Source organism: Erpetoichthys calabaricus, chromosome 6 (assembly GCF_900747795.2).
Source record: "Erpetoichthys calabaricus chromosome 6, fErpCal1.3, whole genome shotgun sequence".
Classification (NCBI taxonomy): domain Eukaryota; kingdom Metazoa; phylum Chordata; class Cladistia; order Polypteriformes; family Polypteridae; genus Erpetoichthys; species Erpetoichthys calabaricus.
Genome location: NC_041399.2, coordinates 5,933,917 through 5,956,903, shown reverse-complemented (window position 1 = coordinate 5,956,903; position 22,987 = coordinate 5,933,917). Strand labels below are relative to the sequence as shown.

General features: G+C 40.3%; 1 protein-coding gene across 3 annotated transcripts in view; it reads left to right on the top strand.

The window, feature by feature from the left end:
• The window catches only part of cpne3 (copine III), a 140,640-nt gene that overhangs the window by 17,347 nt on the left and 100,306 nt on the right, over positions 1 to 22,987 (top strand). For all 3 annotated transcript variants that reach the window (XM_051929269.1, XM_051929270.1, XM_051929272.1), the window contains exons 2-3: positions 5,973 to 6,118; positions 22,197 to 22,376. In XM_051929269.1, the coding sequence (XP_051785229.1) occupies positions 5,987 to 6,118; positions 22,197 to 22,376 (312 nt within the window). In that variant the 5' untranslated portion in view covers positions 5,973 to 5,986. The remainder of the gene's footprint in view (positions 1 to 5,972; positions 6,119 to 22,196; positions 22,377 to 22,987) is intronic.

Genomic DNA, 22,987 nt, shown 5'->3' with positions numbered 1-22,987 from the left:
CAATGACCTGAAACCTGAACTGTGAACAAAATACTACTTGAGCAAGTGCCACCTGAATTTTGAATGCCTTTCTAAAAGGCAAGTTGAAAAGAAAGGAATAAGAAAATGAGGCCAATGTATTAATTTCCCATTGGGATTAATAAAGTATCTATCTATCCATCCATCCATCCATCCATCATATACAGTGATCCCTCGCTATATCGCGCTTCGCCTTTCGCGGCTTCACTCTATCGCAGATTTTATATGTAAGCATATTTAAATATATATCGCAGATTTTTTGCTGGTTCGCGGATTTCTGAGGACAATGGGTCTTTTAATTTCTGGTACATGCTTCCTCAGTTGGTCTGCCCAGTTGATTTCATACAAGGGACGCTATTGGCAGATGGCTGAGAAGCTACCCAACTTACTTTTCTTTCTCTGTCTCTTGCGCTGACTATCTGTGATCCTGACGTAGGGGCTGTTCGCACACCTAGACGATACGGATGCTCGTCTAAAAATGCTGAAAGCTTATCTTCACGTTGCTACCTTCTGTGTGCAGCTTTTAAGTATGCTGCACGGTGCTTCGCATACTTAAAAGCTCAAAGGGCACGTATTGATTTTTGACTTTGTTTTTCTCTCTCTCTCTCTTCCTGCTCCTGACGGAGGAGGTGTGAGCTGCCGCCTTCAACAGCTTTGTACCGCAAGCCAAACAGCCCTATTGATTTGTTTGCTTTCCTCTCTGTTTCCTTTGAAGAGGAAGATATGTTTGCATTCTTTTATGTGTGAGACGGACCTATCATCTCTGTCTTGTCATGGAGCACAGTTTAAACTTTTGAAAAAGAGACAAATGTTTGTTTGCAGTGTTTGAATAACGTTCCTGTCTCTCTACAGCCTCCTGTGTTTCTGCGCAAATCTGTGACCCAAGCATGACAATAGAAAAATAACCATATAAACATATGGTTTCTACTTCGCGGATTTTCTTATTTCGCGGGTGGCTCTGGAACGCAACCCCCGCGATGGAGGAGGGATTACTGTAGTGCCTTTCATATTTATTACATAAACGGCAGAGGCCTGAGAAACTTGTCAAACTGAACTAACAGTAAGTGAAGTGTATTCTAGGAAAGCTGAAAGGCAAATCAGAACCTTAGAATGTTTTGTAGAGTTGCAGTGTAACTTTTCCATTCCCTGGAGAATCAACTTTAAGCTTGTGTGGTCAGTTTAATGTATTTTGAGAAATTGTAAAAGCGTTAGCTGCTTTGCTAGCGGACAGAAAGCTAAAGTGTGCGCTCACTTTAGGTAATAAGGGGGAGAGACGATGGCTGTCTGTTATTAGAACCTTCTTCAAAAAGAGTTTCAGTTCAGTTGGATTTTTGTTGTCTTTCTGACACTTTGAGAGGAGCTCCAGACATGTAAATGGAGTTTGCTATCTGAGTAGCTGCTGGACACTTTCCAAGGAGCTCCATCTCCTGCAGGAAATCTTTCTTTTCATGTTTTGATTACGGTTATGCTGTAGAATCCTGATTATCTGAAGTAATGTGAACCGATGCTGAGATAAAACTGATGGCTTCTGAGCAGAGAATAATGGGGGCTGGCAGAGAGATCAGCTGATGTCTCCAGAGAAGCGTACCTCTCACAGTGGTCAGAGATGAGCTATGCGGCTGTTGGATGGAGGTCTCCATTTAGCTCACACCTCAAAGTGCTCACCTCTTAGCCAGAGGATGTGGTTTTAGCTGTGAAAATCATCAAATTGAGCTGCTTTGTGGTGTGAGTCTGCAGCAGTTCATTTGGAGATAAGGGTGGGATTCGCACTGTGGAGGAGTGGAGTGAAGTGGCGATGGTACACAGAGAAGGTAGGGGGCTGGCACAAAGGGAGGTCAGCCAATGTCTATTCTATTGTATAGTGCCTTTCATGTCTATCTATCTATCTATCTATCTATCTATCTATCTATCTATCTATCTATCTATCTATCTATCTATCTATCTATCTATCTATCTATCTATCTATCTATCTATCTATCTATCTATCTATGTCAAAGTAAAAATGAAATCGATCGAAACGACTGTTGACTTTGAACTGCTGAAGACAGATTTAATTGAAATAAGCATCTCTTAAATGGGCATTCATTAAAACTTGTGTTAAAACTCTGCAAATGCCATCCTCAATTGTCCATCATCATCAACGACTTCATAATTATACTCAACGCAAGTGTTTTTCAACTGAGGCGCCATGAGAGCTACCCAGGTGTGCCATGGAAATAACAGTGTAGTGCCCATGAGTTTAGACCTGAGAGAGATACTCGAGATTAGTGGGTATTAGTATTAGTGGGTAACTGGTAGGCCAAGCATTCATATGTGGATATGTGAGGCGATCGGTTGCCTCATTAGCACCTTGAAGGCTGACATTGCAGCACCTGGGTCCAGCTCGAGTCTGGGAGTGGACCGTTTGAGACGTCTTTACCGAAGGCAATTTGAGAGGCAGTAAGGAGTGTCCTGTGCCGTGATGAAGTGTCAAAACTGCGACAGGAGACGACAGTGGAGGTGGCAGAAAAGGCCTTGTCCTTCAGACTGCCCAGGAAGCTGAGAAGTGTAATCTTCCAATTGTTTTTCGGCCATGATTCTTACAACTCTGAAATTTGTTTATTGGTGTGTTGTCTGCCTCACAGGTGGCGCAGTGGTAGTGCTGCTGCTTTGCAGTAAGGAGACTGTGGAAGGTTGTGGGTTCGCTTCCCGGTTCCTCCCTGTGTGGATAGCGCTTTGAGTACTGAGAAAAGCGCTATATAAATGTAATGAATTATTATTATTATTATTATTATTATTATTATTATTATTATTATTGTCTGTGTTACAAAATGATTGCTGGTTGCCTCAAGATCAGCATCAGATAGAAACCACTTCTTGACATTTGTAGAAAACTGTCAGCCTATCTCGGGACACACTTACTGACACACAAGCACTTAACTGATAATGGACCAATTTAAACTCGATAATCAACATATGCAGCATTTGGATACTTCACCGGGTTGAACTTTTGTCTTGATACTTGGTAGCATCGACAATACAAAAATAAAAGCTTTCCATCTTAAACAAATGCCATTTTTTGACCCACTTAATCTGAACTAGGGTTGTATGGCGTGCTGGAGCCTCCTCAGCTAGCGTAGGGTGCAAGACAGGAACACACCCCGGACAGGACAGCAGTCTATTCGCCGGGTGAAAACACATCGAACACACCAAACATGTACAGTGGAACCTCGGGTCACAAACATCTCGGACCACGTACAAATCAGGTTACGACCAAAAAGTTCGCCAAACTTTTGCATCTGTTCACGACCACACACATGGGTGACGAACAAGCCAGTTTCTCTTCCGGTTCGTACACGCCGATGATTTCCGTACATGTTCATTCTCTCCCTGGGCATTCGCTGTGAACTCTTTGTGCTCTACAGCAGGGGTAGGCAACGTCGGTCCTGGAGTGCCACAGTATGTGCAGGTTTTTGTTCCAACCCAGTTCCTTAACGAGAACTCAATTATTGCTGATGAAGCACATATTGCTTAAGTGACATTTTAATGCTTCATTTTAGTGGTCTCGCTTGTTAAGGTTCTCCAACCTTAATTGCTTATTTCAATCTTAAACTGCTGCATTCAGTGTTTTAATTGCTCCTTATTAGCAATAAGATGTAAAACAGGGGTAGGCAATGTCGGTCCTGGTGAGCCGCAGTGGCTACAGGTTTTCATTTCAACCCAATTGCTTAATTAGAAACCAATCATTGCCAATCTCAGACCTTATTTAATTTTATCGCTTGTTAGTCTGTGCAATGTAAGGCTTTTATATCGTAGATTTTTTTCCTTTCCAAGGATATCATCCAAATGATTTGAAGCCTAAAACAGATCATTTTCAGTCTGTCACATTTTTCTATTAAGTGTTTTATTAAATCAAACCTTGCATGATGAACACACACAGATGTAATTGGAAAAAAGCTAGCTGGAGAACTGCTGGCTGCTTTGTCTTTTACATCTTATTGCTAATAAGGAGCAATTAAAACACTGAATGCAGCAGTTTAAGATTGAAATAAGCAATTAAGGTTGGAGAACCTTAACAAGCGAGACCACTAAAATGAAGCATTAAAATGTCACTTAAGCAATATGTGCTTCATCAGCTATAATTGAGTTCTCGTTAAGGAACTGGGTTGGAACAAAAACCTGCACATACTGTGGCACTCCAGGACCGACGTTGCCTACCCCTGCTCTACAGTACAGTAATCCCTCGCTATATCGCGCTTTGCCTTTCGCGGCTTCACTCCATCGCGGATTTTATATGTAAGCATATTTAAATATATATCGCGGATTTTTTGCTGGTTCGCGGATTTCTGCGGACAATGGGTCTTTTAATTTCTGGTACATGCTTCCTCAGTTGGTTTGCCCAGTTGATTTCATACAAGGGACGCTATTGGCAGATGGCTGAGAAGCAACCCAACTTACTTTTCTCTCTATCTCTCTTGCGCTGACTTTCTCTGATCCTGACGTAGGGGGATTGAGCAGGGGGGCTGTTTGCACACCTAGACGATACGGACGCTCGTCTAAAAATGCTGAAAGATTATCTTCACGTTGCTACCTTCTGTGCAGCTGCTTCCTGAAGTGACATGCTGCACGGTGCTTCGCATACTTAAAAGCTCGAAGGGCACATATTGATTTTTGACTGTTTGTTTTTCTCTGTCTTTCTCTCCCTGCTCCTGACGGAGGGGGTGTGAGCTGCCACCTTCAACAGCTTTGTGCCGCGGTGCTTCGCATACTTAAAAGCCAAACAGCCCTATTGATTTGTTTGCTTTTCTCTCTGACATGATCTGCTCCTGACGCACACTCCTTTGAAGAGGAAGATATGTTTGCATTCTTTTAATTGTGAGACAGAACTGTCATCTCTGTCTTGTCATGGAGCACAGTTTAAACTTTTGAAAAAGAGACAAATGTTTGTTTGCAGTGTTTGAATAACGTTCCTGTCTCCCTACAACCTCCTGTGTTTCTGCGCAAATCTGTGACCAAGCATGACAATATAAAAATAACCATATAAACATATGGTTTCTACTTCGCGGATTTTCTTATTTCACGGGTGGCTCTGGAATGCAACCCCCGTGATGGAGGAGGGATTACTGTATTTTGTTTCCCTTCCGGTTTGTACGTGCCGATGATTTTCACACGTGTTCAGTCTCTCCCTGTGCATTCCCTGTTTAGTGAGTGAACGAGATAGAGAGAGAGGGCTGGCCGGTAAGGCAGAGAAGACAGTTATAGAATGCACTGGGCTTGTTGTTAAAGAGACGGATTCGAGCATTATTTTAACCTCGTTGTATAAAATGAAGACTTTTTTCTATTGGATTTTAACCTCCACTTCACTTCTGTTTACAGCGATCGGTTCGTAGTGTGCATTGTTGCAATGTTACTTTTCTTGGTTGTTTATTAAATTACGGATTTTTAAAATGTTCATGTTTTTCCCTGTGCTTAAAACTCATTAAAGAAAGTGTTTACAGTGATCGGTTCGTAAGGCTGTAGCGTGAATTCTTGCAATGTTACTTTTCTCTGTTCAAGGTTTTCTCAGTGTTATTCAATGTTTTTACATTTAGTTTACTGTTGCACTGTGCATTCTATGGTATAATTAACTATTTTTGTGCTTAAAAATCTTTAAAAAATATATTTACATACAATTCATATTTTCCAGAATGGAATGCAATCCTATGGGGGAAATTACTTCGGGTAATTAAATCGGGTTACAACCAGAGTTTTGGAATGAATTACGGTCGTGACCCGAGGTTTCACTATACTAGGGCCAATTTAGTGTCGCCAGTTCCCCTAACCTGCATGTCTGGACAGTGGGAGGGAACCCATGCAAACTCCACCTGAAAGAAAAATGGCAAAGTTTAGTGTGGAACAGTTTGCATAATTGTGAATTGACTGGAATTTTTAAAACCGCAGTCTTTTCAACTAACTTTTTTCTTTTTGTTTTGCAGCTTTTCAGTCCAAAATGGCGGCACAGTGTGTCACTAAAGTGGAACTCACAGTCTCTTGTGAGAACCTTCTGGATAAGGATGTTGGCTCCAAGTCTGACCCTTTGTGTGTACTTCTTATGAACACTACAGGAGCACAATGGTTTGAGGTAAGAAGGAACAATCTGGATGAGAACAGGCCGTTCAGCCCAACAAAACTCACGAGTCCTATCTACTTAATTCCTCCAAAATAACATCAAGTTCAGTTTAGAAAGTCCCTAAAGTCCTACTGTCCACCACACTAATTGGGCACTTATTGCACATGTCTATTAATCTCTGTGTGTGGGAAAACTTTCTAATGTTTGTGCAAAATTTACCCTTATCAAGTTTCCAACTGAGCTCCCGTGTTCTTGATGAACTCATTTTAAAATAAGAGTCTCGATCCACTGGACTAATTCCCTTCATAATTTTAAACATGTCTGCTCTTATTCTTCTTTCAGTTAAACTGAAACGACTCAACTCTTTTAATCGTTCCTTATAATTCATCCCCTATAGCCTTGGAATCGGCCTTGTTGTTCTTTTCTGGACCTTTTCTAGTGCTGTTTTGTCCTTTTTGTAGCCAGAATACCAAAACCGTACACAGGACTCCAGATGAAGCTTCACCAGTGTGTTATAAAGCTTGAGCATATCCTCCTTGGATTTGTACTGCACACATCAAGGCGCTATATAACCTGACATTCTCTTAGTTTTCTTAATGGCTTCTGAATATTGGCTGGCAGTTGATAGTGTTGAGTCCACTAAAACCTCTAAAACCTTCTCATAAGGTGGACTTTCAATTTTCAGACCTCCCATTGTGTATTTAAACCTAACATTTTGACTTCCTATGTGTAATACTTTATATTTAGAGAGCGGTTAGGAGTACGCGCTGATACAGCACATTGCCGCACCCACCACATGACAAACCAACTCATGATCCCAGATTAGGACCCGAGTGCAGCCATGCAGTGGGTGACACCTCAGCACCACACTAGTTCAGATGGAACGGAACCAATGGGAGTTTTTTTTATGGTGGCTGGAGTGCCATTTCTGCCACCAACCGCCAGGTTTTTTCTTGCGGGTTGGAGGGCCTACTTGCAGGGCTGGATGCAGATTAACGTCATACCCAGGACGTACAGTGCATCCGGAAAGTATTCACAGCGCATCACTTTTTCCACATTTTGTTATGTTACAGCTTTATTCCAAAATGGATTAAGGTTTTCATCCAGGATGTCTCTGCACATTGCTGCAGTCATCTTTCCCTTTATCCTGACTAGTCTCCTAGTCCCTGCCGCTGAAAAACATCTCCACAGCATGATGCTGCCACCACCATGCTTCACTGTAGGAATGGTGCCAGGTTTCCTCCAAATGTGACGCCTGGCATTCATGCCAAAGAGTTCAATCTTTGTCTCATCATACCAGAGAATTTTCTGATCCTGTCTTGGAGGTCTACAGACAGTTCCTTTGACTTCATGCTTGGTTTGTGCTCTAACATGAACTGTCAACTGTGGGACCTTCCATAGACAGGTGTGTGCCTTTCCAAATCATGTCCAACCAACTGAATTTACCACAGGTGGACTCTAATTAAGCTGCAGAAACATCTCAAGGATGATCAGGGGAAACAGGATGCACCTGAGCTCAATTTCGAGCTTCATGGCAAAGGCTATGAATACTTATGTACATGTGCTTTCTCAGTTTTTTTATTTTTAATAAATTTGCAAAAATCTCAAGTAAACTTTTTTCACATTGTCATTATGGGGTGTTGTGTGTAGAATTCTGAGGAAAAAAATGAATTTAATCCATTTTGGAATAAGGCTGTAACATAACAAAATGTGGAAAAAGTGATGAAGCGCTGTGAATACTTTCTGGATGCACTGTATATTAATATAATATAATATATATTAATATTTTCTGGCATTAAATTTCATCATCCATAATTCTGCCCCAGCCTGCATGCTGTCCAAGTCTCTCTGTGATGATTCAACGAATTCTCAATTATCTGCAAATCTACTTTTCTTGGTATCATTTATGTCAAATTTCATATATAACATATATAATACTAGCCATCCCCCACGGCTTCGCCTGCGTAGTAGTGAAACAGAACAGTGAGGAGGCCCTGCCCAGCTCTCTGCTCCTGACGTCACTGTTCCCCTCAGCTCGCAGCCTCTGTCTTGAATTAACATGAATATCTCGCTCCTGCAAGTGAACTCTGATTCTTAGCGCAATGAGAGAAGTCGCAAAATCAACTGGAATGTTCAAGTAAATTATAGGAAAAAAAAGATCTAAATCTGTTAAGTAGTTCTGTCGTTCTTTAACTAAGCGGAGTTAAGGTTACGCCCCGAGGCAGATGCGTGAGTGAGGAGGGCCTGATCCCCTCCCCGCAGCCCAGTGAGTCCCTCTGAGATTAGCGCTAATAAATCGGTACCACAAGCGAACTATAATACTTACCGCAATGAGAAAGTCAAAAAATCAATGTTCAATGTTCAAGCAAATTCTAGAAACAACCCCGATCTTAATCTGTTAAGTAGTTCTCTCGTGAAAAGGGGAGCGTTTTAGAAATGGGTCTTGGACCCGTGCTTGGACCATGAAATTTTTAAAACTGTTTCTTAGTGAGCACCTATTAGCCGAGGGTAACCTACATTCCAAATTTCAAGTCCTAAGTTCTCATGATTCGGGAGATTTCATGATGAGTGAGTAAGTGGTATTTGGCTTTTATATATGTAGAATAACATTAGATCTTCATGCAAACAGTGCCTGCAGATGAAGGTGATCCTAGTTGAACAAATGACACATGAAACTGACGTGGTGTATTCATTCTCATAATCTAAATAAACAAAATTGCAGATTTGTCACTTGGAAAAACCTGACCCATATTATTTAATGCACAGATTTTGAGGGCCTGGAGTTCTCTTTGGCCCTCAGAAAAAGGCTGTGGATGCTTAGGAGTCTGGCAAAGAATTTAAAAAGAAAATTATTTTGAAATCATTAATTTGACTGTAAGGAAGATAATCCACAAGTGGCATAAATTTCAGACTATGTCTAATTTGTCCAGGCCCAGGTTCTTCAGATCAAGAGCTAACTGTTTGATACTAAAGGAAGTCTCCAAGAACCTTAAAGTTTAATTGCAGGATCTGCAGGTAACTCTTTAACAAGCTGTTGTCAAAGTGCATGCATCTGCTATCAGAAATGGTTTGCACAAACTTGACCAACATGGGAGGTGTGCCTGGAAAACGTTATTGCTATCTGAAACAAACATTAGAGCAAGACTACAGTTTGTTATTGAGCATCTAGACAAACATCAGGCCTTCTGGGACAATATGCTCTGAACAGATGAATCAGCGATAGAGTTTTTGGGCACAGTAACAGTAGACATATTTGGTGCAAACAGAAGACCTCATTTCAGAAGAAAAACCACATGGCAGCTGTGAAGCATAAGTGGTGGAAATGATCTGGTTTGGGGTTGCTTTGCTGCCTCAGGGCCTGGGCAGCTTGCTGTCATCAAGTTAATAATGCATTCTACATCATATCAAAAATGTGCTTGAGGAGAATGTGAGGCTCATCTGTCGGAAAGTTGCAATTGAACTGGACATGGGGCTTTCAACATGATAACGATCCAAAGCATACTAGAAAATCCGCAAAAGAATGGCTCAGAAAGATGAAGTGGAGTGTTAATGAACTGGCCTAGTCATTGAATCCCATTGAAATATTGTAAAATGATATGAAATGGGCAGGAGATGCAAGCAAATACACAAACATCTTGCAACTGAAGGTTTTGCATGGCGAAGTTGTCCAAAATGTCACCAAGTTGATGTCAGAGACTTGTGAGCTGTTACGCAAAATACCTGCTAGAATTCCTTTCTGCTAAAGAAAGCAATACCAGCCTCTGAAGCCAAGGGTGGCCTGATCTTTTTTATTTATTTATTTATTTTTACCCCATAGACCAATACAGATATTGATGTTTATGTTGAATAAATGATTGATATTGCAAATTTTCTGTGTGTTTTTAATCAGTTATATCCCTTTACCTGATGGCACTGTTTGCGTGAAGATCTAATGTTTGCCTGTTCCAATATTTGGGGGGGGTGGGGGTAGCAACAATTCCCATATGGTGTACTTGCTTTTCACATTACTGTAAATAAAGATGTAATTATAAAATTTACCTTTGCTATTTACTGAAAATAAAGATGTCAATTATAATATTTACCTGTGCTATTAAATAGCCAAAATAGTGTTAATTGCATGTATTGTTAACACCTGATGTAAGATATTTCTGTTTGCAATTATTTAGTAACCACTGTCCATTCAGAATGGGTTGCTCCAGAAATCAAGTTTGAGTTCATAGTCTGGTGGACATACATCCTTCCGTATCTACATTTTCAAACCCAGTTTAATCCTGTTCAGGATTTCAGGCCAGAGCCGATCTGAGAAGCACTGGATACAAGACAGAGAAACAGGGCTTTTCAGGGGTCATTCATAAACACATATGCACTTGCAGAGTTAACGTAACCTGTGTGTCTTCTGGAAGTCCCTTGACAACAATCCATAAGAACATGAGGAGAATGAATGACGAGTTCAGTTGAGTGTCATTAGCATAATAGTGAAGATGAATATTGTTCTTTATTGTAGTAAATCAAATAAAGTAAGCTTTGTTTTTTTATGTTATTTATTAGTGTTGGGCAACGATTAAAATTTGTAATCGCGATTAATCACATGATTGTAGTGTATTGCGTGTATTTGGTTTGCAAACACTTTAAACAAATAAGGTGCTTTTTAACAGCAGTATTACCTTTACATAGTAGCAATTAAACTATCTCTTGTAAATCTCAAGTTAAACATGCATGTAATCAAATCAAATATAAAACCAAAGCTATTTGCCACTGCCAGGGCATTAACGTTTTATCTAGTTTGTTATATTAAAACAAGTTACCCTCAGAGTCTAGAGCCACGATTACAACATTATAACTGGCACCTTCTAAGCAACAGCAATTTAACATTTCTAAATCTGTTTTATTTTTTATCTGAACAGATACCAGCAGAAACATTTTCTTTTATCAGGGAGCAGCATAAATAATCTATGTTAAGTACAACAACATTTATTTCTATAGCACGTTTTTATACAAATAATGTAGCTCAAAATGCTTTACATGATGAAGAAACAGAAAAAAAGACAAAATAAGAATTAAAATAAGAGAACACTAAGTAACATAGAATAAAAGTAAGGTCCGATGGCCAGGGAGGACAGTAGCAAGTCTTTGAGGGCTAATATTTTTTCCAAAAAGCTCAGTTTTCTGAAAAGCACACAAAGTAATGGTTTCACACGTAAATCAACATAAAATGTCTGTTGCTGCCTGCTTGCAGTTTGTGGCAGTAGCGGCTCGACGGCCAGCAGGAATGCACGGTGGGCTGGCTGTCCTTGTGAGACAGGTGAGCATGGGTGGCAGTTGCAATGAGATGCAGTATGGTTTTTACCTCCTGTCATCGTAATTGTCTGTCCTCACAGGCGAACGTGGCCATAGGTGCCTCAGCTACATGAACGTGTTCAGCACCACGATCAGCTAGGGACCGATAATAACATGTTAACTTGACCAGCCCTAATATGTATGTGTGTACATATATATATATATATATATATATATATATATATATATATATATATATATATATATATATATATATATATATATATGTATATATATATATATGTATACACATACATTCATAGTCTGAATCACAGTCTGATTGTATGGGTGGTTACCTACCAGGTAACGCTTGTAGTTGGTCTGCAAGTTAGCAAACATCTGCCACGGTGCCCTCTTCAGTTGCGAGAAGCAGATCATAGAATGTTGCATACTTTTATTGTCAAATAATGCAAAGAGTACGCAACACGTATTTCGCCCTAATTATGGGCTCATCAGGTGTACACACTCACTGCACCCCCTCTTGGGGATCGAACCGTTGCACCACGATATATATATATAGATACAGTGGTGTGAAAAACTATTTGCCCCCTTCCTGATTTCTTATTCTTTTGCATGTTTGTCACACAAAATGTTTCTGATCATCAAACACATTTAACCATTAGTCAAATATAACACAAGTAAACAGAAAATGCAGTTTGTAAATGGTGGTTTTTATTATTTAGGGAGAAAAAAAAATCCAAACCTACATGGCCCTGTGTGAAAAAGTAATTGCCCCCTGAACCTAATAACTGGTTGGGCCACCCTTAGCAGCAATAACTGCAATCAAGCGTTTGCGATAACTTGCAATGAGTCTGTTACAGCGCTCTGGAGGAATTTTGGCCCACTCATCTTTGCAAAATTGTTGTAATTCAGCTTTATTTGAGGGTTTTCTAGCATGAACCGCCTTTTTAAGGTCATGCCATAGCATCTCAATTGGATTCAGGTCAGGACTTTGACTAGGCCACTCCAAAGTCTTCATTTTGTTTTTCTTCAGCCATTCAGAGGTGGATTTGCTGGTGTGTTTTGGGTCATTGTCCTGTTGCAGCACCCAAGATCGCTTCAGCTTGAGTTGACGAACAGATGGCCGGACATTCTCCTTCAGGATTTTTTGGTAGACAGTAGAATTCATGGTTCCATCTATCACAGCAACCCTTCCAGGTCCTGAAGCAGCAAAACAACCCCAGACCATCACACTACCACCACCATATTTTACTGTTGGTATGATGTTCTTTTTCTGAAATGCTGTGTTCCTTTTACGCCAGATGTAACGGGACATTTGCCTTCCAAAAAGTTCAACTTTTGTCTCATCAGTCCACAAGGTATTTTCCCAAAAGTCTTGGCAATCATTGAGATGTTTCTTAGCAAAATTGAGACGAGCCCTAATGTTCTTTTTGCTTAACAGTGGTTTGCGTCTTGGAAATCTGCCATGCAGGCCGTTTTTGCCCAGTCTCTTTCTTATGGTGGAGTCGTGAACACTGACCTTAATTGAGGCAAGTGAGGCCTGCAGTTCTTTAGACGTTGTCCTGGGGTCTTTTGTGACCTCTCGGATGAGTCGTCTCTGCGCTCTTGGGGTAATTTTGGTCGGCCGGCCACTCCTGGGAAGGTTCACCACTGTTCCATGTTTTTGCCATTTGTGGATAATGGCTCTCACTGTGGTTCGCTGGAGTCCCAAAGCTTTAGAAATGGCTTTATAACCTTTACCAGACTGATAGATCTCAATTACTTCTGTTCTCATTTGTTCCTGAATTTCTTTGGATCTTGGCATGATGTCTAGCTTTTGAGGTGCTTTTGGTCTACTTCTCTGTGTCAGGCAGCTCCTATTTAAGTGATTTCTTGATTGAAACAGGTGTGGCAGTAATCAGGCCTGGGGGTGGCTACGGAAATTGAACTCAGGTGTGATACACCACAGTTAGGTTATTTTTTAACAAGGGGGCAATTACTTTTTCACACAGGGCCATGTAGGTTTGGATTTTTTTTCTCCCTAAATAATAAAAACCATCATTTAAAAACTGCATTTTGTGTTTACTTGTGTTATATTTGACTAATGGTTAAATGTGTTTGATGATCAGAAACATTTTTTATGACAAACATGCAAAAGAATAAGAAATCAGGAAGGGGGCAAATAGTTTTTCACACCACTATATATATATATATATATATATATATATATATATATATATGGAAGAGAAGGTCTGTGATACGGTTTGCATATTTGCAGCTGGAGATCCACGAATGGAGAAAACGAGATACGTGATTCTTTTTTCTCCATTCGTGGATCTCCAGCTGCAAATATACATATCTGTTTCCACTCATTTATCTGCGGTTTACTGTAGCTCATAAATATTAAATGGAATATTCCAGTGAGAAGTCAAGCAAAATGACACCTTTTATTGGCTAACTGCAATATACAAGCTTTCAAGGCAAATCAGGCCCCTTCTTGAGACAAGATCTTGAGTTGCCTTGAAAGCTTGCATATTGCAATCTTTTTAATTAGCCAATAAAAGGTGTCATTTTGCTTGACTCCTCACTACATTCATAATGGCTAACATGGTACAACACCCTAGTACTATGGAATATTTCAGAAATAAATGGTCGGTGCCTTCTGTGTGCAGCGTGCGTCAAAAAGCCAGTGTGTGTTAGCAGCGCACAGAGGTGTGTCCCTGGGTCTGATTTCATGTTCACAGCACTAACTCGTCAAGTACAATATAAACCAGCCTTTAGCCTCTAGCGTTCTTACTGTCCACATTCATTATTTCAGCGCTGTTGTGAAAAATATCCCGTACTTTTGCCTAATAATGGCCCAAAAGTGGTAAAGTATGTGTAGTGATGCTAGCAGTTCTTCAAAGCCTAAGAGTAGCCATGAAATGTTTCACATTAGTCAAAACAAGAAAGAACAATGAAGCTGGTGAGTAACCATAATGGGATAAAGTATCTTTTAAGATGTAAATGCAAAAATATAACGTAAAAATGTTGTTAAACTGTATGTGTGTGCAAGACATATCTTTCATTGCTCCATTGTTCTTTGAGGGTTAAGCTAAAACATCAGAATCCCATTCATTCGAGAGTGCGGGAGATACGTATGATGTATTTTATCATTATTTAATGTTGGTAATTTCTTATTGTGCATAATTTATAAATTATAGTATCTGCAGCTTCAGGTATACATGAGAGGTCTTGAAACGTATCACCCGTGGATACCAGGGTTGTACTTTGTGTGTGTGTGTGTGTGTGTGTTTATACACATATATTAGACATGCATAAATGAACGACCTGTGTGTGTATGGAGCAGTCTGCTCTACTCACGCTCACCCACAGCCACTATATGGCATATCCATGTACTTTTACATTTTTTTCAGTGCTTGCATGCACCTCACTTCTCATTACAAAAGTGAGCTGTGTGCAGTAACACCTCCACGTAACAATGACGTTGTGCATGGAGAAAGCTCTTCTGCATCAGATGGAAACCCCATAAAGTCAGGATACCTCTGATGACACCCACAACACCCCATGGGGCTTCCTAATGGGACTATGATTCCCACGTTGCCCCACAGGTGTGCACATGGGTGATCCAGACAAAGGATACTATGTGATACTTAGCACATGGTGGAGAGATGGATTTTTGTATATAGCCCTACTTGGCACTGTTCCCCTGTCCCATCCAGGTCAAGTGAACATCATTCATCCCAGCTGGGAAATCAGTCCATCCCTGCCAGCTTTTATTGAAGTTTCATGAAAAATATATAGATGTGCTTTGTCTTGTTGATCTTGAAAATGAGGGTATCATAAACAATAATTTTTACGTTCTTGGTTCCTAATGTTGTTCAGAGGTTTTGCCAGGGGCTGAAGCATCTTATCAAACTAAATTACACAGAAATGAATGCATTTGTAATTGTATTTGTGTGCCCTGCAATATACGGGCATCCCACGTATGGATAGGCTCTGTCTTTTACACATTGCCATCTGACCCTGAGTAGGATTAAAAAGATAAGAAAATGGATTAATGGATCCAGAAAAAAACTTCTGCTGACTATTGGAGTTTACTGTTGTTTTATTACTGGACTTAAAGTGACTCAAGTACAGCTTTTATCTGACAGCCAAGTAATTTATGCAGGATAATTCAATGTTTACAAAAATGTTTTTTCCCAGGCAGTTGATCATAGAGTAGCTCACCAGAGATAAGAGTGGAAATGTTTCCTTTATTTAAATTCCAGATTGCTTGTTCTGCCATTTATTTCATAAATCTTACAGAGACAAACAGATGTTTTGTAAAATGCATGTGCTTCTCTTATTTTCATGGCTTTGCTCACCTGGCTGTGTGCAGCTAATCTTCAATAACACCACACCTTCTGCTACCTGTAGTATCTTATTACAGTGTCGTCGTCATATTTTATAGTGGCTTTAACCGTTGATTGTCTGTACTAAAGTAGGGTACTAAATTATGGTCCTGAAGGTCTGCAGCAGCTGAAGGTTTTCGTTCAACCAGTTTCATAATTAGAACCGAGGCCTAACAGATAATGAAACTTGGTATAGTGATCTCCCGCCTGTCATGGAAGTTACGTTCCAGACCCATCAGTGATAGGTGAACATCCACAATATAGAAAGACCATATAAAAAAACATTTTTTTATAGTTTAAGCCTTAAAATACCCATCCCTCACACTATAAACACATGTAAACTTATTAAAACACACTTTGTAAACACACATGATATGTGGATGTCGAGCTAAGGATAGAAGTAAAATCTCTTTATTATAAAAAAAAGAAAAAAAAAAAATCTTGGCAGGGATACCTGGGAGACGAGGCTTGATCTTCTCAGAAGACAATTTGACATCACGCAAGACAAGGCAGTGAGACAGAAGGACAGCTGCTGTACAGGCTTTTAAATGATCAACGTGCAGAGCGACAAGCAGAACAGGCATCTTGGCAGAAGCAGCACCAAGCCAGTAGCTGATCTGTCCACTTCAGCTTAGCATGCGTTCAGCTCCCCCCCATCCCCCATCACAACACAAGCGGGAGTGACGCGAAGTGGCAGGAGCATAGCGCGCCTCCAGTGGGGTTGAGCGGAGCGATCGAGACCAGATCATCTCGGAGAGACACTTTGACAACACGCAAGACTAGACATTACAACCTTAGGAAGCAAAACCCGTGAGACGGTGACTTTTGCATGTCACACCCTACTTACAAACAATTTAAAACAAGTTCACTGGCGTTCATTGACATCTAACCTCGCAGTTGTTGGAATGCTTTTGGCAGACAAACTTCAGGTGCTCCCAGCTCTTAAAACAACGACAAGCAGAACACGCAGCTTGCTGGCAACAGCTGAAGCAAGCCAGCAGATGATCAGACTTCTCCTTAGCATGCGTTCAGCCCTGACAACCCCCCCAAACCCACCAGAACGCGAGCGGCAGTGACGCGAAGTGGCAAAGGACAGCTGCTATACAGGCTTTTAAATGATCGACGTGCAGTGCGACAAGCAGAACACACAGCTGGCCAGCAACAACAGCAAGACACCAGCTGAACCGATTGCATCTCTTTAGCGTGTGTTCAGACCCCCCCTTCACAATGCGAGCAGCGTTATAAGTCCCACGAGAAAGAGATTTAACCACGCATGGGGCAGGAAATAAAGGACAAGTGTTGTTTTTACAAAAGTTTTAAAGTAAAAATGAAAATAATGCATATGTAACAATTCCCATGAAAATAACAATCTCTTTAAATTGTTTATCCGGTAAACCAAACCCGGGGGTGGGCTAACGAAGCGAGCAGGGCCCTAGTAATAATAATAATAATATGAATAAATTTGCGATGTAGCGGGGGTGCGATAACTGAACCGCGATATAGCGGGGGATCACTGTATTTAATTATATGGATTGTTAATAATTTTATTCTTCCAAGACAAGCTGTGTGGTTTATGTTTTCTGAAAACTGTTTTGTAGTCCTTCCTTTCTCTTTCATTTGTTTCAAAACATTATATTATCACAGAGAGTGGCAGGGTGGCACAGTAAGGAGACCAGGCTTCACGTCCTGGCTCCTCGCTGCATGGAGATTTCCATCTTTGCTTATTGACTGCATTGCTGAAATCAAATCCTGGTTTTCTTCAAATTTTCTTAAACAGTGACAAAACTGAGGTTCTCCTCATTGGTATAAGATCATCATTATCTAAAGCTGATAATCTTTCACTTGCTATTGATAACTCCTTTGTTTCCCCTTCACCTCAGGTCAAGAGTCTGGGTGTCATCCTTGACAGTACTCTTATTTTTCCATTCTCACATTAATAACGTCACCCGGTCTGCTTACTTCCACCTACGTAACGTTAATCACATCCGCTCCTCCCTCACCTCCCATACCGCTGCCATTCTTGTTCATAGTCTTGTTACTTCTCGTCAGGACTCCTCTTTGGTCTCTCTAATAAATCTCTCCATAAGCTTCAGCTGGTTCAGAATTCTACTCCTTGCATCATTACTTGAACCCTGTCTATTCACCATATTACTCTGGTCTTGCAGCAGCCTCTTTGGCTCCCGTTTAAGTTTCAAAGTGACTTTAAAATTCTGCTGCTAATATTTAAGGCCATTCATAACCTCGCCTCTCCATATCTGTCCAACCTTCTTCATGTTGTCATTCCCTCCTGTAACCTTAGGTCCTCTTCCTCCATCCATCTGACCGTCCCTCTCGCCTGTCTAACCACCATTGGGAGTGGAGCATTCAGCTGTCCTGCACCAAAGCTCTGGAACTCACTACCTAGTGAGCTTAGAAATATCGAATCATTTTCAACCTTCAAATGTAAACTTAAAACCCGTCTGTTCAAAATGGCCTTTTCTCTATGATTACAGTGGCTTCGTTTGGTTTTAAAGTTTACATTTTCTGTATTTTCTGATGTTTTAAGTTTTGTTTATAATGTGGTTGTTTTATTTATTGTTTGTTCGGTGTCCTCGAGTGCTTAGAAAGGTGCCTTGTGTGAATAAAATGTATTATTATTATGTCTGCATGGGATTCCTCCAGTTGCTCTTGTTTCCTCCAATTGTCCAAAGATAGAAGTTGTTAAATGTACCCTGGTTTGTGTGTGTGTGTGTGTGTCTGTCTTCACCCTGTGATGAACTGGCTCCCTGTCCTGAGTTTGTTCCTGACTTGTGCCCTATGCTAGCTGAGATAAACTCCAGCATTGACCCTGGTCTGGATTAAGCAAGTAGGAAAATGACATGATATATTAACATGGAAACTTGTTTTATGTACACAGGTTTAAATGGAAACACGTTAGCTGGAGGACTGGTGGCTCCTTTGTCATTTGCACATCATTATTAACTGATGGCTAGTTAAGACAGCAATTAAAACCTAAATGCAGGAGTTTAAAACTTAAATAGGCAGACAGATAGACAAATAGATCTTTGTCTTTACTGTATTTGCCTTTTTACAAGAGCTCCTTCAATAAATAAATACATAAATAGATAAATATTGTATATACATGCTGATACTACGGTCTGAATACACACCAGAATACTTAAAAAGGAAGAAAAAATGACAAAGAAAGAAAACTACTGACTTGGAGGTCCCCGTCCCAGTGAGGCACTCTACAGGCATATTGCTGCTGATGTAAAGAGGCTCCAGTCTCGTTTGTTCACACACTTCTGCTGGATGATTCATTGGCTGAAAGTCCTCAGTGTTTGTGTGTCAGAGAGAGGATGTGCATCATTGTTCATAATGGCACTCATTTTTGTCTTCATTCTCTACTCCTTTACTACCTCCAAGGGGCCTGCCCGTTTAATTAGCTTGTTGATTTGGTGGGCCTCTCCTAAAGTGATTGTACCAGCCCAGCACACCAAACTGGCCATCACAAGAGTTGTAGAAGATGTGAAAGATATTATTTCCTATGTTAAAGAAATGCAGCATCCTAAGGAAGAAGAGGCTGCTCTATCCTTTTTTCTCTAGTTCCTCTGTGTTTTAAGACCGGTCCAACTTGTCATTGATAGTGAACCCCCAAGTACTTGTAGGAGTGGGCCACCTTGACATCCACTCCCTGAATAGTGACCACCAGACACAGAGGCTCTTTGGTGCAGCAAAAGTCAGTAAGCAGTTCCTAGGTTCTGCTGATGTTAAGTTGCAGACAGTTTTCAAAGTTCGGCTCCTGACTCCTCTCCTCTGTTTCATCGCCCTTATCAAAACACTCCATAAGTGCAGAGTCATCCGAAAAATTTTGCAAGTGACCTGACCTGCTGTTAAGTTTCTAGTCGGAGGTGTACAGAGGGATGAGTAAAGGTGACAGGCCTGTTCCTTGTGACACTCCAGTGTTGTTCACATATCTGTATCAGAGACACAGTCCTTGAGTCTCACAAACCGTGGTCAGCCTGACCGGCAGGGTTCTGAATTGTCACTAGCAAGCTAATTTAAACTAAGCCAAAAATATATTGCTTTGTTAGTAAATAAACAAATTCTAATTAAGAAACTGGTTAAAGCAAAAACCTGTAGTCACTGAAGACCTCCAGGACCATGTAATTTAGTACCACTGCTTTAAAATATCTAATCTTGAATGGACTGTACATTCATCCTTGGGTGCAGAAGGTTAGATTTTTAGAGAAGAATATGTACCACCAACAGAAATTCAGTTCCATTTTAAATCATCAATTCAGTTCAATTCAATTTTAATGTCCAAGAGCAAAGTTTGGTTTGTCAGCTGGTTTTTCAGAGATACCAAGACACATCACAAAGAACACAGCCATCAAACATAAACTTGGTACATATAAGTATAATGTAGGAATGAACATACTTATTGGGGAAACATTAGATCCAATATATTGCACATATGTTTAAGGTTGAGCTTATTTAGAAAATTAATCACAGCTGGGATGAAGGAGTATCTGAACTGGTTACTTTTTATATCTGAAACCTTGAATCTGTGACCAGATGGCAACAATTGGAATTGAGAATGTACTGGGCGAGTCCTGTCATGAGAAAATACACATTGCTTCACGCAGTGCAGGTTGTCCCTTGTGAATCGTGGGTTTATGATTCACAGATCCATCAATTTGTGGGTTTGTCATCAGTAATTAAATGGAAGTTATTTTGCAGGTTTTACCGATCTATTGCAGAAAATAGCAGATGACACTGTAGCCATGCTACTTGAATGGACTGCAACTCCCAGCATCCTCCAGGGTACCGTATCATTTGGAAGCTTTGACGGTTGCCTTGAGGGCTGATTGGTGAAAGTTGAGGCTGCTACCTTTAAAAAGTGAGACATATCAAGCTGGCAGGATCGTAATTTTAATGCTGTACTGCACAAATGGACAACAATCGCACCCATCTGATTACAGTTTTCTCTGGATTTATGTTCTTGTCCTCTGCCCGATCGTTTGTGTGAATTTGGCAGGATTGAAAAATGTCTTCATCTGAGGAGTGCTCCCAACTTCTACAAATCTTCACATACATTGGCATCACAGTAGGACAATCTTTTCATAATTATAGGAGGCTATTCACAGGAGATATCATTTCATAACTTTACCACCATCTTCTCCTTCTGCCAAACTGAACTGTGTCATGGTAATTGTTTTGAGCTTAGTGCTTTGTAAGATTTCTATTGTAGATATAAAATTAATCATTTTTTTGTCATTTACAACCATAAATATTACACACAAATTTATTAAAATTTAAATTTTATAAAAAGTTTCAGTTCACTGAAAGACCGTTGAACTACGCACTTTGTTTGGGGGGACGCCACTCATCTTTGTCTCCAGCCGTTCTTAGACACATGGTTTGTTTGCACAATGGTCATTTTACCTCATGTTTTTCGCAAATTTTTGCATCTTATTTAATGAAGTAACCTTACAATATGCAGTATTTTACATACTTCCTTAGAAGGCTGGCGTCCTTCAACATCTGCAATAAGATGCTGCAGATGTTCTATCAGACGGTTGTGGCGAGCGCCCTCTTCTACGCGGTGATGTGCTGGGGAGGCAGCATAAAGAAGAAGGACGCCTCACGCCTGAACAAACTGGTGAGGAAGGCAGGCTCTATTGTAGGCACAGAGCTGGACAGTTCGACATCTGTGGCAGAGCGACGGGCGCTGAGCAGACTCCTGTCAATCATAGAGAATCCACTGCATCCACTGAACAGGATCATCTCCAGACAGAGGAGCAGCTTCAGCGACTGACTGCTGTCACCGTCCTGCTCCACTGACAGTCTGAGGAGATCGTTCCTCCACCACACTATGCGACTCTTCAATTCCACTCGGGTGGGGTGGGGGGAAATGTTAACATTATACAAACTTATTGTCTGTATACCTGCATTGTTATCACTCTTTCATTTAATATTGTTTTTATCAGTATGCTACTGCTGGAGTATGGGAATTTCCCCTTGGGATTAATAAAGTATCCAATCTATCTTTCATTCATTCATTTATTCATTCATTCATTCATGGGCCCAAAACATATTGGCAGATTTTCTCATTTGTGAGGGTTAGGAGCGCAGGACAAGGGATCACTGCACTCTCTAAATCCACTGTATTTTGCCAATTTTAATGTTTAGCACACTATTAATAGCTTATCCTATGTGCCATTTCATTGTTCGTTTTTGTCGCTGCGTTTTGTGAGGTGCGGTGCTAGCGAGAGAACGGCCTAGCCAAACAAATTATGAGGCTCACCTCTGAAGGGCAAAGGGTCGGTAGCGACACATTATTTTTCAAAAAAATTGCTTTTAAAAATATGGATAGACAAATTGAAAAGACAAAAAGTGACCTTAATCTTTCTTTTTTTTTTTTTAATATTTTACAGGTGGGGCGTACAGAAAGGGTGAAAAACTGCCTCAGTCCAAAGTTTGCCAAAAAGTTTTCAATTGATTATTATTTTGAGGTTGTACAAAAAATGAAATTTGCCGTTTATGATATCGACAATAAGACCGTCGACCTCGGAGATGATGACTTTCTTGGAGAATTTGAGTGCACGTTGGGCCAGGTATGTACTGTGTAAGGCTGTAAGCAATGGCTACTGTTTTCTTTTTGCTTGGATTTCTTTTTCATGTAACGATTTGTGTTTTTTTTTTTTTTTTGCTGTATCCATTTCAGAGCATATGCAATTTTAGGTATCACCTCAGTTTAATTTATTGCTTTTGGAGGCAACATTTGGAAGCTTTGTTTAGCAGTATTTACGGAGCAACTCACGCTAGTTATGAATACAGTACTAGTTTTGAAACAATTTTAAGGATTTGAAAGAAGCCATTTGCAATTGAACAGATCATTTTTCTTGGGATATTCGTTACAGTTCATAAAAAATAAGTGACATTTAATTTCCTGGTGTAAAAGAACATAACATCTTCAAGAAATGGAGTGAGCAGGTAACATACAGTATGTGGTTTGGTTCTGAGTGTGAAATAAACTAATGCATGGATAGGCTTGGAGGAAGCAAGTGGCAGCCATTACAGAATTAAATAACTCATTCTAGTTTATTTGCTAAAATTGTATACACTTGGTTCAGCATATTTTGCTTAGTTTTTCTCAGTTGCTTTGGCTTTTTTACTGAAACAGCCTTTAAACCAATGCATAAAAAACTTTTACTCCACTCTGCCA